This window comes from Tamandua tetradactyla, chromosome 5 (genome assembly GCF_023851605.1).
Source record: "Tamandua tetradactyla isolate mTamTet1 chromosome 5, mTamTet1.pri, whole genome shotgun sequence".
In the NCBI taxonomy this organism is placed as follows: domain Eukaryota; kingdom Metazoa; phylum Chordata; class Mammalia; order Pilosa; family Myrmecophagidae; genus Tamandua; species Tamandua tetradactyla.
Window position 1 is genome coordinate 19,343,528 of NC_135331.1, and position 14,172 is coordinate 19,357,699.

The following is a 14,172-nucleotide window of genomic DNA, read 5'->3' on the forward strand; positions in this document are numbered from 1 at the left end:
CTAATCTCTCTGATCTTAAATCCTAGACTAAAAACCATATTATACTGTTGATGCTAATGTAAAAGCCAATCTAATCTCCGCCTTCTATTTTTCTATTTTGCACCATACACGCATAAAGCATGCCTGGTCTTTGGCCTGTGAGGACTCTGATTCTGTTTACAACACTGTTTTAATAATTCAGCTTCACTTCCTGGTCCAGAAGATGTATCCCCTCTCCTCAAACTAACCTACTACACTCTCCCTGCCCTGAACACCTGTTCTACTCCCACAGCTAAAGGTATAAAATGAATTTGGTGTTGTCAGGAAAACTCCCCAGATATATTACCTGCCCTCCTTGTGCTGAAGCAGAGTACAAAAACCATTTTACAGAAACAAAGGCCAGTAGGAGCAGTGCCAGATTCCTGGTCCCTCGTCCAAATTCTCTCTAACAGCCCAGAACTCTTGGTTTATTAAGGTAGAGGTTCAAAATCATACTGGGGACCCATTTGAGAATGAGACAGAAGCTTTGTGAGTTGTACCCCCATAAAAATCTATGTGCTCCAAACATATTCCCCAAACTCTATGTACAATTTCAGAGAGGTTCATGGACCCCTTTACTCTTAACCATTAACCATTAACCAAGACCCCTAGTTAAGAACTCCAGTTATAGGAAAAATAGTTACCAAATCTTGAGAAAATAATTTGGGGGAGCCTTCACGTCCAAAGGACACCCCCCCCCAATACCTCCCAAGCTGCCAACTATATTATAGTTTAATTAGGCTGTAATTTCAATGAGGGAGAAACAATCTTGTCCTGCCAGCTTGGAGAAGTGCGTCTCAACATCAAATCTGGCAAAGTTATCTCCAGAAAACAGGAAAAGGATTGTTTCCACAAGAGGCCAAGGGAGATGGAGAGAGAGTAGGAGAGAATTTCTGTCATTTCGGAACATTGTCTCTCAGACTGTCAATGGGGTTTTTTTTTTAAGAGCCTTGCATTCGAACCTAGAAGCTGCCACTTTACTGAGTGACCTTGGCAAGGGTTTTTTTCTCCCTGGGCCTGTTTCCATAACTATCAAATGGGGATACTAAGATCTAATTCTCTAGATTGGAAATCAGGTTATGCATGTACAGATCCTGGCATATGGACTAGAAAACAGGAGGTGCTCAAAAAAGGTCAGTTGGAGTCTGAAGGAGCCAGAAGAGAAGGTCCTATGCAGGAAAACCTGAGAAATGATGCCTTATTGTCAATTTGATTGGCGTCTGGACCTCTCACTTCTTTCACCTGCCTGAAACTGACTCTCAGACATGATAAAAACCACAATAGTGATGACAATAACAAAAGCGGAAATGAAAGTCATAATTATAACAGAAGCTCCACTTACCGTGAACTTGCTCTGTGCCAAGCTAGGGCACATGAATGAGTGATCTTCTTTACTCCTCACAACAAACTTATAGCACAAGTACTTTAGTTTGTTCTCATTTTACCAAGGACAAAAACAAAACTCAGAAACATCTCTGAGCTAGCAAGTGTTAGAGTAAGAATTTAAATCTAGGTTTGTCAGTTTCCAGAACCCACATTCTTTTTCAGTCTTGCTAATGGTTCGTCAATTTTATAGATTTTTTTCTCAAAGAATCAGCTTCTGATTTGGTTGATTCTATTGTTTGTTCTTTGTTTTTCACTTTCAATTGCATTTATCTCTGCTCTAATCCTTGTTATTTCTCTCCACTGTTTGCTTTGGGGTTAGTTTGCTATTCTTTTTCTAGTTCCTTCTAGATGTGTGCAGTTAGGTCTTCGCTTTTAGTTCTTTTTTCTTCTTTTAAAATGTAGGCCTTTAGGGCAATACATTTCCCTCTCAGTGCTGCTTTCGGTGCATCTCATACTTTTTTTTTTCCCAATGATTTTTTTTTTAATTATGCATAATCATCCGAAGTATACAATCTGTCTTTCTCAGTATTCATCATTACAAGTGATTTGGAACATTTTCTTTACTCCAAAAACAATGAAAATAAGAAAAAAAGATAAAAGTAAAAAAGAACACCCAACACATTCCATGCCCCCTTCCTCCCCTATTTATTTATTTGTTGTCTTTTTTTTTCTTACTCATCTGTCCATACATTGAATAAAAGGAGCGTCAGTCACAAGGTTTTTACACTCGTACATGCACACCCTAAAAGCTCTATAGTTATTTAATCATCATCATGAATCAAGGCTATTGGATTACAGTTCATCAGTTTCAGGTATTTCCCTCTAGCTACTCTAAAACACCAAAAACTGAAAAGGGGTATCTATATACTGCATAAGAATAACCTCCAGTAAGACCTCTTGACTCTATTTGAAATCTCTCAGCCACTGAAACTTTATTTTGTTTCATTTGTCTTCTCCTTTTTGGTCAAGAAGGCTTTCTCACTCCCACAATGCCAGGGTCAGGCTCATCCCCGGGAGTCATGTCCCCCATTGCCAGAGAGATTTACAACCCAGGGATATGTTGTGTTCTCATTTTCATTTGTCTGGAGATATTTCTTGATTTCTCTTGTAATTTTTTCTTTGACCCACTGCTGGCAGAACCCGCATTTTTTACTGCTACAGATTTAACCATTGCATTCTTAACCGCTGCATGTGAAGCCACGGTGTACTTCACCTCTGCACGGCTGCATACTTATCCTCTACACACTAAACTGTGTACACATGTTCTGGTTTGCTAGCTGCCAGAATGCAACACACCAGAGACCAATTGGGTTTCAATAAAAGGGGATTTATTTAGTTAATGTACAGTTCTTCAGAGGAAAGGCAACTTTCAACTGAGGTTCTTTCTTATGTCAGAAGGCACCAGGTGATCTCTGCTGGCCTTCTCTCCAGGCCTCTGGGTTCCAGCAGCTTTCCCCAGGGTGCTTCCTTTCTGCATCTCCAAAAGCTGGGGCTGAGTTACGAGTGCTGAGATGAGGTATGCTGAGCTGCTTGGGCTGTGCTACGCTGAGCTCTCTCATTTAAGCACCAGCCACTTAAATCAAACCTCATTCATTGCAGCAGGCCCACCTCCGAGCCAACTGCAGATGTAATCAGCAACAGATGAGGCTCACGTGCCATTGGCTCCCGTCCACAACAATAGAACTAGGCACCTTCACGTAGCCAAGTTGACACCTGAACCTAGCTACCACAACACATAACCACTGTGTATTTAACCATGCATACTTAGCCACCCCTTACTTAACCACTGCATATTTAAACCCTCTGAACTTAACTGGTACATATTTAACCACTACCTATTTAACCCACTGCATACTTAACCACTGCCTATTTAAGCCCTGCATGCCTAACCACTGCATATGTAATCATATCATACGTGGCCACTTGGAACTTACCTCTGTTCTCCCCTTCCCAGTCTCTCTGTGCTGCATGTCTAGGAAAACAGGTACAGGGGAGAGAGGAAGAGGTTGGAGGAAATGCAGTCCTAACTGGGAAATTAATTATGAGAGGCTTAATTATTTCCACCTCACAAACCTAAAATCTATCCAAATTCAAGAGCTTTCTCAATATTCTCCTATTACTTAAAAAGCTGAGTCTAAGGCAGTGGTTCTCAAACCCTGTTCCTCTGGGGCCGTGGAGGTTCCCGAAGGCAGAGTGGTCCTTTGAAGACAATGGAATCTTTGCCTGTTTTTCAAGACACACTTTTAAGAGATTTTTAAAAATATTTTTTATTGAGAAATGTCCACACACATACAGTCTGACCATATTACACAATCAGTGACTCACAATGATACACATAGTTGTGTGTTCTTCACCGTGATCGTTTTTAGAACATTTACACCACTCCAGAAAAGAAATAAAAACAAAAAGAAACAAAGAACCCATACATCCCATATCCCACGCCCCTCCCTTTCGTTGACCCACAGTATTTCAAAGGAGACTTTTTTTTTTCAAGTATCTGTCCTTCAAATGTTTGTTCTCAAATTCCTGGCAGCTGTTACACTGGGAGTGTTTATAGGAAACAACATGATTTAACAAGTGACTAAATTACTTCATCCATTCATCATTCATTTGGTCACTTGACAAATATTTATGAGACTCTTGCGGTGTGTCAAGCTCTTGTTGGAGGGAAACCCTGGAAGTGACCCATCACATTTACCCAAACAGCCTGTTTGCGTCCTACCTATGTTTACAGTACTTTGTGCTTCATTGCATATAAATGTAGTTAAATAGCCAGGACCTTAATTCCTATGGCATTTATTTTTAGCCTGATAAAACTGGCTCTCTTGAAAATAATATAGATACATACAGATATAGGTTTATGGGTTTTTTTTATATGCTGTATGGCAGGGTCACATTTCATTATTTTTCCACATGAGTATCTCATTATTGCAGCACCGTTTGCTATATTTTTGCTTGTTTGTTTTTTTGTTTTGCTTGTTTGTTTGTTTTTCTGGGAAGTGCATGGACCGGGAATCGAACCTGGGTCTCCCGCATGGTAGGCAAGAATTCTACCGCTGAACTACCCTTGCATCCCTATGATTTTTTTATTCTTTGGAACTGTAAAGACTTTAATATGTGTTGAAATCATTCTTTATCCTTCTTTCTCCTAATCATAATGATCCAGAATCTTAGACAGAAATTAAATATTGCAGCATTTTATGGTATTCTGTAGAGAGCTGGGTGATTTCCAAGAGACCTGCTACACAAGCAAGTTAGAGGAGGCAGCTAGTTTTGTGGGGAAGTTTTCGGGATTGGAATCACACAGGCCTACATTCAAATCCCATCACTGACACTTCACAATTGTACAGTCCTGGACAAGTTAGTTCAAATTTCCTAGCCCTTTTTCCTTCATCTGCAAAATGGAAACAATGAAAATTTGTACCATCCTCACAGTGCACTCATGAATATCAAAGCATATAAAACACTTAGCACATAATAAATGGTAGTTGCACTATTACTAGTAATGAAAAATAAAAATATTATTAGTTATTTTTATTATTATTATATTAGTAATTTTATGTATTCCCATTGCAGTTCAGCTGGGTTGGCGTATTTCAATTCCCAAGCAGTTTTTCCATCCAAAACAACCTCCCTTTGTCATGGGGTAGACTTTCTGAAAATCCCTGGAGCCAGCCCCAATTATAAAAGGAGATAACTTGACTTCACATAACTGCAACCTGAGCATTTGAATTTAATTGAACAGGAAATAATTATTCCTGGAGAGAGGGAGATCTTTGAGTTTCTGTGAGGCAATATAAGATATGCATCTCGTTACATTAGACCTCGGGAAATATGCTTTTAATATCAGCTGCTATTAAACATAACTTCCGTCTCCTATTAAATTTCCAGCAGCAACTACAGGCGAGGTGTTTTGGGGGAGGGACAGAGCTGAGCTGCCGATTAATTATTTAAAAAGTGATTTATTTACCAAGGCGAGCCGTTTGCAAATTCAATAATAAATCTATTAAGGAGTAGTTAACCTGTATAACTGTTTTAAATAATCAATTGGCATTTGGGTAACCTACAGCACCTGTCTCGTTAGGTCAACATTAATGCTTATTTGAGGCACTAAATCTGAAGTAGGGCAGAAGTAGCCGTGAGGTGGGATTAGCTATTCGCTGGTGGGTCCTGGATCCTTCAAGGAACAGAGTCCTTCCAGGGATGCAGCAATCCCAGCTGGAGCTTGGAGAACTCTGCAGCCTCTCAAATGCACCCCCCTTTTATTTCCTTACAGCGCCTCCTGGGACAAAGACTCAACGCCACCGCCTTCCTCTAGGGGAAAGAAGAAAAAGAAGAAATCAACTCGGAAAAAGAGAAGGAGGTGAGGTCTCCAAGGGGAGACAAGACCTGGAAGATTGGGGGAAAGAAAAAAAATAGGGAGAACTACAGGTTTGGGAGTCGGACAGCACTGGGTTCAAATCCCTGCTCTGCCTCTTAACTGACCTTGGACCAGTCACTTCCTTTCTCTGTGTTTATAAAATGGTGATAATACCCACCTCTTGGGGTTTTGGGAGAATTCAATGAGAAAATGGTCGTGAAAGCAGCTGTCATGGTGTCTGGCACAAAAATAAGTGACCAATTATTAAGGAATGCAGTTATTTTCATTCTGTGAGTGGTTTTGTTGAGGGTATACTCTAGGCCAGTTCTGTGCTAAGTAAGCACTGTGGCCTCTCTCTCTTTTATCCATGACCACAAAGCAAGCATTTTTATCCCCATTTTGCAGTGAAGAAAAGAAAAAACTCAGCCAAAGGGTGACAAACCTGTAGACACTTGACCCCAGACTTCTGGCTGGTCCCACTACACTGACCGGGTTATTTCTTGCCAACTATGTGAAACAGATTTTTTCTAAGTACAGACCCCCTTCCATTTTTGTATATGAAAAGATTCCCACCTCTGCTTCTGGGCTTCCAATAACTCAACTAAAAGTGTGTCCAGTTTCCAACCCCAGAGAACTGGGCTGAAACCACAGAGGGATGAGTCGAGAATCTCACCAAACCTCATTTCAGAGGCAGCATTTACAGAGGCCTACAGGGGGCAGCAGAGGGCAGCTCCTGGATGACTTGGTCCCAGCTCCAGGTTTTCTGGAACCTTGTTCCCCTGACACCCCTTTAGCCTAGTTCTAAGAGGAGAGACCCAAAAACGATCAAGGGGTGAATATCAGTGAGGACACTTGAGCCCCAGCCATTGTGGGGTGGCAGTGAAATTGGAGCAAGTGGCTAGAGCTTCCTGATTTTCAGAGTAAAAAGAACACATCAAAAAAGGAAACCACAGGAGTCATTCATTCATTCATTCATAAATGTCCACTGGGCTTTTCTTTGGGAGAAGGTGCTGTGATTCCTTAAGGATTGCGTTTTCCTCAGCCATTTCCCATGCAGATCCATTCTATTTGACCTGTAAAATATATTTTCTTTTTAATTGGTGGCTGACATTAAGAAATCAGGAGATTTCATAGGAAAATATGCATCTTTGGCTTCTAGTGAAAAGGCAGGTGCCCTGGAAGACCAAGCCTGCATTCCCATTTGGGACACTCACTGATCTGGGAACCAGGCTCCTCCTTCAGGCTGGGGCTCCCTGCTTCTCTGCAGTCCCCACCACTCCCTATCGTCTCCCACCTGGCCCCCTAAATTTGTTTATCTGAGAGGCCCCTGTAGGCATTGAGTCTGCACCCCCTAATCTGTTAAAATCCTGGCAATTTGTTGGTGGGAAAATGAGAGAACTGGAGTTGAGTGGTGGCCTGCCCAGGTGACCCAGTGAGTTGGTGGGAGAGTCAAGAGTGGAGCCTGGTCACCTGAACTGCAGCCTGGAGTTATTGTCAGGAGCCCAGCCTTCTTGGTTTCTCTGGTGGCCCTTTGATGGCACTGTCCATGCTAGCTACAGCCTGGTTCCTCCGGGAACTCGGTTTTTCCAGGGTGGGGCAGAGGAGACAGGCAAAGGACATGAAAAGAGGGGTATAGCTTTGGGGAGAGCAGTAGGCAAAAGAAAATCTCTACACCAACCAGGAAGGCAGCAGTGGGCAATGTAGCAAGTAAGAGTAAAGTCACTGGGATCACAAATCCCAGCTCATCCACTTCTAGCTGTGTGACTTTGGGTAAGTCACTTCACCTCTCTGAACCTTACCTTTCTTCTATTTAAAAGGAGGGTGGTGATTATACCCACCTAAGAAGCATGTGGGTGGATTAAATAAGATAATGCAGATAAAACGCTTGATGATGTTTAAAACAAATGCAAACTAATATCAGTTTTCATATTATCCTTAATATGTATTACTGAAAGGGCTGAGGCCTTGTATGAGGGCCAGAAAAGGGTCTTTTGAAACCATCCCTGGCCTCTGAGAGCCTCTCTCTGAAGTGTGTCTCTCCTTCCCTGGCAGATCCCCATCATATAGCCCATCGCCCGTCAAGAAAAAGAAGAAGAAAAGTTCCAAGAAACATAAGCGGCACAGGTACTGTCCTTATCTGCAAAGCGGGACATCATGGGGACTTAGAAGGAGGAAGAGGAGTAGCACCAGTAGGTCATTTGGGAGCATGTCATTTCATTTATATAAAATGCTTGCTTCTGTATTTCATTTGTTACACGGACCAGATGCCCACTGAAGCTAGCTCAGACCACAAGGGAAGTGTAATTTATAAAAAGGCAAGCGTGCTTTAGGGACAGGTCCTCACCAGGGAATGGCGGGATGAAGGAACCCAAGCAGAATAGGCAGCTCCCTCTGTTTCCTGGCCCCATGGCTGCACCTGCTCCCATCTCTCCATGCTGCAGATTCAGCCACAAGGAGAAACTCAATCTCTCTGTCTTGTTCCTTATTCCCAACTCCCAAGGGACAGACTCTCTCACTGGTCCAACTGGGCCCTAGCATGCAGGGTCATGTTGTAAGATATGGCTACTGGGATTGTCCAGCTTTGTGGGTGGGAGGCAGGGACAGTAAGGAGTCACTGTGAACTAGACATGAGTCCCAAAAGACACCCACCACACACATGCACACGCACACACACACACACGCGCGCGTGCGCGCACACACACACATCTAGGGGAGAAAAGATCAGAAGGATATACATCAGAGGGCTCAGCTTCATGGTACGTCAGCCAAGCCAACATTTTACAGTTGGAGGACTTTGCAATACAGAAATCCAGCTTCCCAGTTTCTCTGTAAAATCAGACCCTCTGTCTTCTTTGGGCCAGTTTTCCTGCAGGCAACCATTAGAGCTGGGAAGCAGCTGTGCATTTAGACAGAGAATGGGTGCTGAGCTTCGCCACAGGCCCCACCCAACCTGCTCCCCGATTATGCCCATTTATAAAGCCCCCAGTTATACCCGTCTGTAAAGCCTGGTTAGCCCTGGTAGGCAAGGAGTTTGAAACTCCCAGGATACGTTATTTACTGTGGTTGACTATGGATGATGGATAGAGTGGCTTGTGTTTTATTTTTGCTGATCTGTCTCTTGCAATTTTCCTACATCAATTGCAAATTACTGTGCAATTAAAGAAGAACAGAACAAACAGTAAGAGGTCGTTTGGGTTATCACCCTGCATCTCATACCTGATTCAAAGTGACCCCAGTGTGGCTTTTCGCCATCCAGGGTGTGGCCTCATCTCAGCTCTTGTGGTTAGAATGGCCTTAACTCCATTTGGTTATGTCCACCACGTACCCAGACATTCCAATGGGCTGCTCTCTGAGTTTGCATTTTATATAAGACAGGGCACGCCAATCAGTGAAGTACCATTTATTTGGTGTGAGAAATCTTTCCCAATGTGGTGTCCTTAATAGAGGCAGCCACCTGCCCATGGCTCTGGAATGCCATCCTGACAATTTCCTACACTGAGCAACTCGCCCCAGTTTGGGGTGTGATGGAGGGGGAACCCATTTACCATATCTGAATCCTGGAAGCTAAGTGGCTTCTCACTCAAACGTTTCTTTTTCATGAGAAAGAGACTGCACCCAGTGTTAGAAATGGCTTTCTCTGCCTCCTACAGTCAGCCCAGAGGTGGAGGCGCCTGCTGGGCAAGGAAGGTCATAAAGAAGGATGTTGGAGAGGGAAATACTGCTGCCGACCCTTCCCAAGCCCTCCCCTCCCGAGCCTTCCCCTGCTCCTAGTCCAGCTTCTCCAAGCTATTAAAGTAACCAGCCAATGATGGGGTGACACATTTGGAGACGGGGGTTGGGTTTGGGGTAGCATCGACGTTTGGTGGTGGTGTTTTTAAATTCCTCCAATAAATAAGGCTTCAGGGTTTAAGATAGTCTCATTGTTCCCAGCTCCTTATCGAGCATCCATGGTGTCATGCGTGCACATTCAGAAACAGAACAGTGGCCAAGCCCAAGCTCATGCCTGCAAGTCTCTCACATTTTACTGGGGAAAAGGGGTCATTATAACTTGGAGAGGTGTGTGCTGTAATAAAGGTGAGCACAGAAGCCAGGGTCTGGGGGAGCAGAGAGGAGGCACCTGACCCACTCCAAGGGGTTCAGAAAATGCTTCCTGGACAAAGGGACATCTGAGTGGCGCTCAGAAGAATGAGTCATGTGTCCCTGGGCAACTTAGCTAATTCTCAGAGATTCAGCATCTCTATCTATAAAATGGCCATTAATAGGACCTCATAGGGTTTGGGAAGAAGATTGAATGAGATTGTGTGTGCTTAAAGTATGCTTAACACCGAGACTGGAGCACAGCGACAGTTCCATACATGGAGGCTGATTGCCTGATGATGACAGTGATGATGATGAAGGTGGTGATGATGTTGGTGGTGATGATGATGATGGTGGTGATGATGATGATGGTGGTGATGATGACGGTGGTGGTGATGATGATGATGGCGGTGATGATGATGATGGTGGTGATGATGACAGTGGTGGTGATGATGATGATGGTGGAGATGATGATGATGATGGTGATGGTGGAGATGATGATGATGGTGGTGGTGATGATGATGGTGATGGTGGTGGTGATGATGATGATGGTGATGATGATGGTGGTGGTGATGATGATGATGGTGGTGATGATGGTGATGGATCAACAACTAGGGAGAGAGAGGGGGGACTGGGTGGACTGAGGACTCTCCCTATGTCCCTCTTCCCCAGTGTCATTAGGGATAGGCTTACTGACAATTTTGAATAGTATTGAAGCACTGGCAGGCTTTGATCTTAAAATTCAGAATTCATACGAATGTTTCCCATATGATCCTCACACTCTAAGAAAGCAGAGAGAAGAGGAAGATGGTCTAGGTGTCCTCACTCCTGTGAAGATGATCACAAACCCTCTGATACATTCATTCTAGGGACAAAAACCTCAAACTCACCCATATGTATTTCCCCTCTCCCTCCCTCCTTCCCTCCTTTCTTCCCTCCCTCCTTCTCTCCATCTCCTCTTCCTTCCCCTCCTCCCTGCCTTCCTTACTTCCCAACCTCCTTTCTCTTCCTTTTTGTCTTTGACCAGGTCATTCTCCAAGAAGAGAAGGCACAGGTAAGAATCATGTGGCCTTGTGCTGCTTACTTCAGCCCTCTTATTTCCCATCCAGGCTTTGGGTAGCTTCTATTGTAACTGCTCAGTCTCCAATTCCAGGTCCTTAGGCATGCCCCTTCATCTTCCTGAGCCTCGGTTTCCTCATCTCCAAAATGAAGGAATGTGCTAGTTCCCCTGAAAGTTCCAGGCCAGCTTTCAGCTGCCATCAGCCTAGATGGTCACTTCTGGACCAGCCCCATCCTGGAATGTCTCACCACCCCTTCCAGTCTGTTTTATCACTGGATGAAATCTTGGGTTGGGTAGCTCAGCACATGTACAGAAATTGCCCCATCTACCGGGTTGAGTAAATAGCCTCGGCCCCTCCGGCATTGTCTATTCCGCAGATCACTCCACCAGAGCCTTCCCAGAAGCTGGCCAAGGGACCGAGGCCACGTGCTGGCATATTGGGAACATTGATGGGCACAGATAAATCGACCACCTCCTGGGCGCTTACTATCATTGGACCCTCTCCGTGCGTGTGCACATTTTGTCCCCATTCCAAGCCTGCACCGTTGGGATGGTTATCATTCCCATTTTACAGATGAGAAAACTGAGACTCAGATAGGAGTTTGGACAGGCTGGTCCACAGACATACAGCCAGAGAGTGGCAGAGCCAGAATTCAATCCCGAGTCCTTCAGGTCGAATCAGGGTCAAGCTTAGGGTGACAATGACACCTTAAATAACAATGACCACGCCTAGAACAGTTTGTGGCGTGCAGAGCCCTTTTGTTTATTCATTTAATAAGGGGACACTGATCATCAACGACAGCAGCCTGAGCAAAGGCCCCATTTCACAGCTGAGGAAACTTCCTGTCCGAGAGGGCAGGGGGCTTGCCTCACTTCACACACCACCTAAGTGCCAGAGCTGGGACTTGAATTGAGGGCTTCCGGTGAGGTCCTAGGAGCTTTGGCTGTCCAGTCCAGGTCTCAAACAGAGGGGCAGCTTATACGGCTGACGTCAAGGTGTGGCTTCAGGCTGATAAAAGAAACTTTCCCCTTTCCAGGCCCTCAGCCAGTAATGGGTTGTTGGTGACCCTCCAAGGCTGGTCCACTTTGAGCAAGCCCTTAGTGTTTGCCTCGTGCAGCCCTCGCTTTGATCAAGCTGAGAACCCCTGCATCCTCCCTGTCCAATGGCCCTGCTCCTCAGACCAAAAGAAAATGAAGAAAAAAAAAAAGATCCTTGAATATCCATGGGCCGTGCATTTCAGAACCCGCCAAGCTTTATGAGGCTTCAGAGTCTCTGCCTGAGTATTTCACTCTCTTTGCTTATAAATCAATTGACCAGCAGTCAGGAGCGTGGGACCTGGGAGCCTGGGTCTGGGACCATATCCCAGCTCTACCTGTGATCCCAGGCAAGTTTCTTGACCCATCTGAGGTTTCGTTTCCACATTTGCAAAAAAAAAAAAAAAATGAGCGTTTATAGTGTGCCAATGCCCCCAGGTTGTGGGGAGAAAAAGAAGAGATCATTAACATAAAGTATCTTAGCAGAATGCCTAGTCCATAATAAAGCCTTGAAAAATGGCACTTACTGTTATGATTGGCCTTATCACTACTGTGATTATTAGCCAGAGCTGATCTTCACCAGCGTCCCCAGTCTCAGCGTGTGTGTGTGATTCGGCGTCCCTAACTGAACCAGCTAGGAGAAAAACCTGGCAGCGATTTTTCTGATCTCAGACAATGACTGGTGTCCGTCCCCAAACTCCCTGCATCTAGTTGCCCGCTATATGTTAAGCATTTTAACTACTTGTTTATTTTGACCTTTAATTGGAATTCTGCATCTTTAATTAATTGGCCGCTTCTTGTTTAGTTCCTCTAGTCCAAAAAGCAAAAGAAAGGAAGAGAGGAGGCACAAAAAACAGTAAGTAAATACCAACTGGAATACACGGTCCAGTTCTGGGATTTGGGGGACCCGGCCTTGTAAAATCTTGAGTGTTAGAGTTGCCAGATAAACAGGGAAAGGGAGAGAGGGTGGGTGAGTAAGAAGGAAGGGAAAGAAGGAGAGGAAGGGAAAGAAAGAGAATTGGATGTGTACTTGCAGTTGTGGGTTAGGGATGCATGTGTGCACAGGGCTGTGTAAAGGATGTGTGTGTATTTGCATGTGTGCACCTGGTGTGCCTGCAGTGTATAAACTGTACATATGCTGTGTGCAGTACATACATATATTTGTATGTAGTGGGGGTATACGGGCAGTGTGCCTTGGTCTGTTCATTTTTACATCATGCAAACATCTGTGTGCACTGTATATACAAATGTATACAGTGAGTACACACTGTGTGCATGTGTGTGACATATATATCTGTGTGCACACAGATGCATCGCCTCTGCCTTGCTGTGCTCACGTGTGCACGAACATGAGCACTGCACACGTGGAGGCCATATCTGCACGATGTGTGTGAATCTGCACACTGGGTGTGCACTGTTGATGTATCTGGGTGCCCTATGGGGCCTGGTGTTGTGTGGTGGTTTTACATATGCATATGCATGTGCTCCATGTGCCCATGTGGTTGTGGGGGCGTGATCACATGTGTGTACATGCGTGAGAATGCACCGGAGTCCACGCCCTGACTGCCGGGGCATACAGTGTGGAGATAGCAGTGACGCTCCTATCTTGGGGTCCCAGCTGTTTCATGGTTTATAGCTGGTAGTAGAAATTCAAATCAGCCAGTGCTGCCTGTGGAGTTCAGTTCCCAGCCAAACTAAAAGCAAATTTGGTTACAACCCACCTACTTTCTACCCTGCAAATGTTTGTGCGTGTGTTTTCCAATCAACTCGTATTTTATCTCCCACCAAGAAACTTCTAAAATAAGGATCAAAGACAAGGGGATGAAAGGACTTGGCTGCTGAGAAGGGAAAAGAAGAGATGGGGGGCACAGAGGGAGGGCCCCAAAGAATCTCTCCATCCAAGATCCCTGCAAAGGAGAATAGTTCAGCCACAGGGGCCTGATGACTGCTCCAGAAGGAAGAAGGAGAGGTTTGAGTTAGCTCAGGAAGAACTTCCAGATCATCGAAACTTACTGATCATATTTATGGAGTGTCCTTTCATTCTTCTCACAGATGGAGCGCATATTGTCAGAGAACTCGGGGTTGCCTGTCCCGTGGGGTTGCAGTTTAGGCAGCCGCTGAGGCAGGGGCTTGGCCCAGACCCTGTGAGCACTGAGGGCCACAAAGTGGAGGCCCTCCTTAGTGCCAAGAGCTGGCTGAGTCCCAGAAATTGCTAGAAGGGGATGAGACAAGCTGA

The 14,172-nt window shown here is 44.7% G+C and overlaps 1 protein-coding gene across 1 annotated transcript in view; it reads left to right on the forward strand.

Annotated features, from left to right (window-relative positions):
* The window catches only part of SRRM4 (serine/arginine repetitive matrix 4), a 149,521-nt gene that overhangs the window by 107,289 nt on the left and 28,060 nt on the right, over positions 1-14,172 (forward strand). The window contains exons 3-6 of the mRNA XM_077159967.1: positions 5,681-5,767; positions 7,817-7,888; positions 10,869-10,895; positions 12,742-12,792. Of these exons, the coding sequence (XP_077016082.1) occupies positions 5,681-5,767; positions 7,817-7,888; positions 10,869-10,895; positions 12,742-12,792 (237 nt within the window). The remainder of the gene's footprint in view (positions 1-5,680; positions 5,768-7,816; positions 7,889-10,868; positions 10,896-12,741; positions 12,793-14,172) is intronic.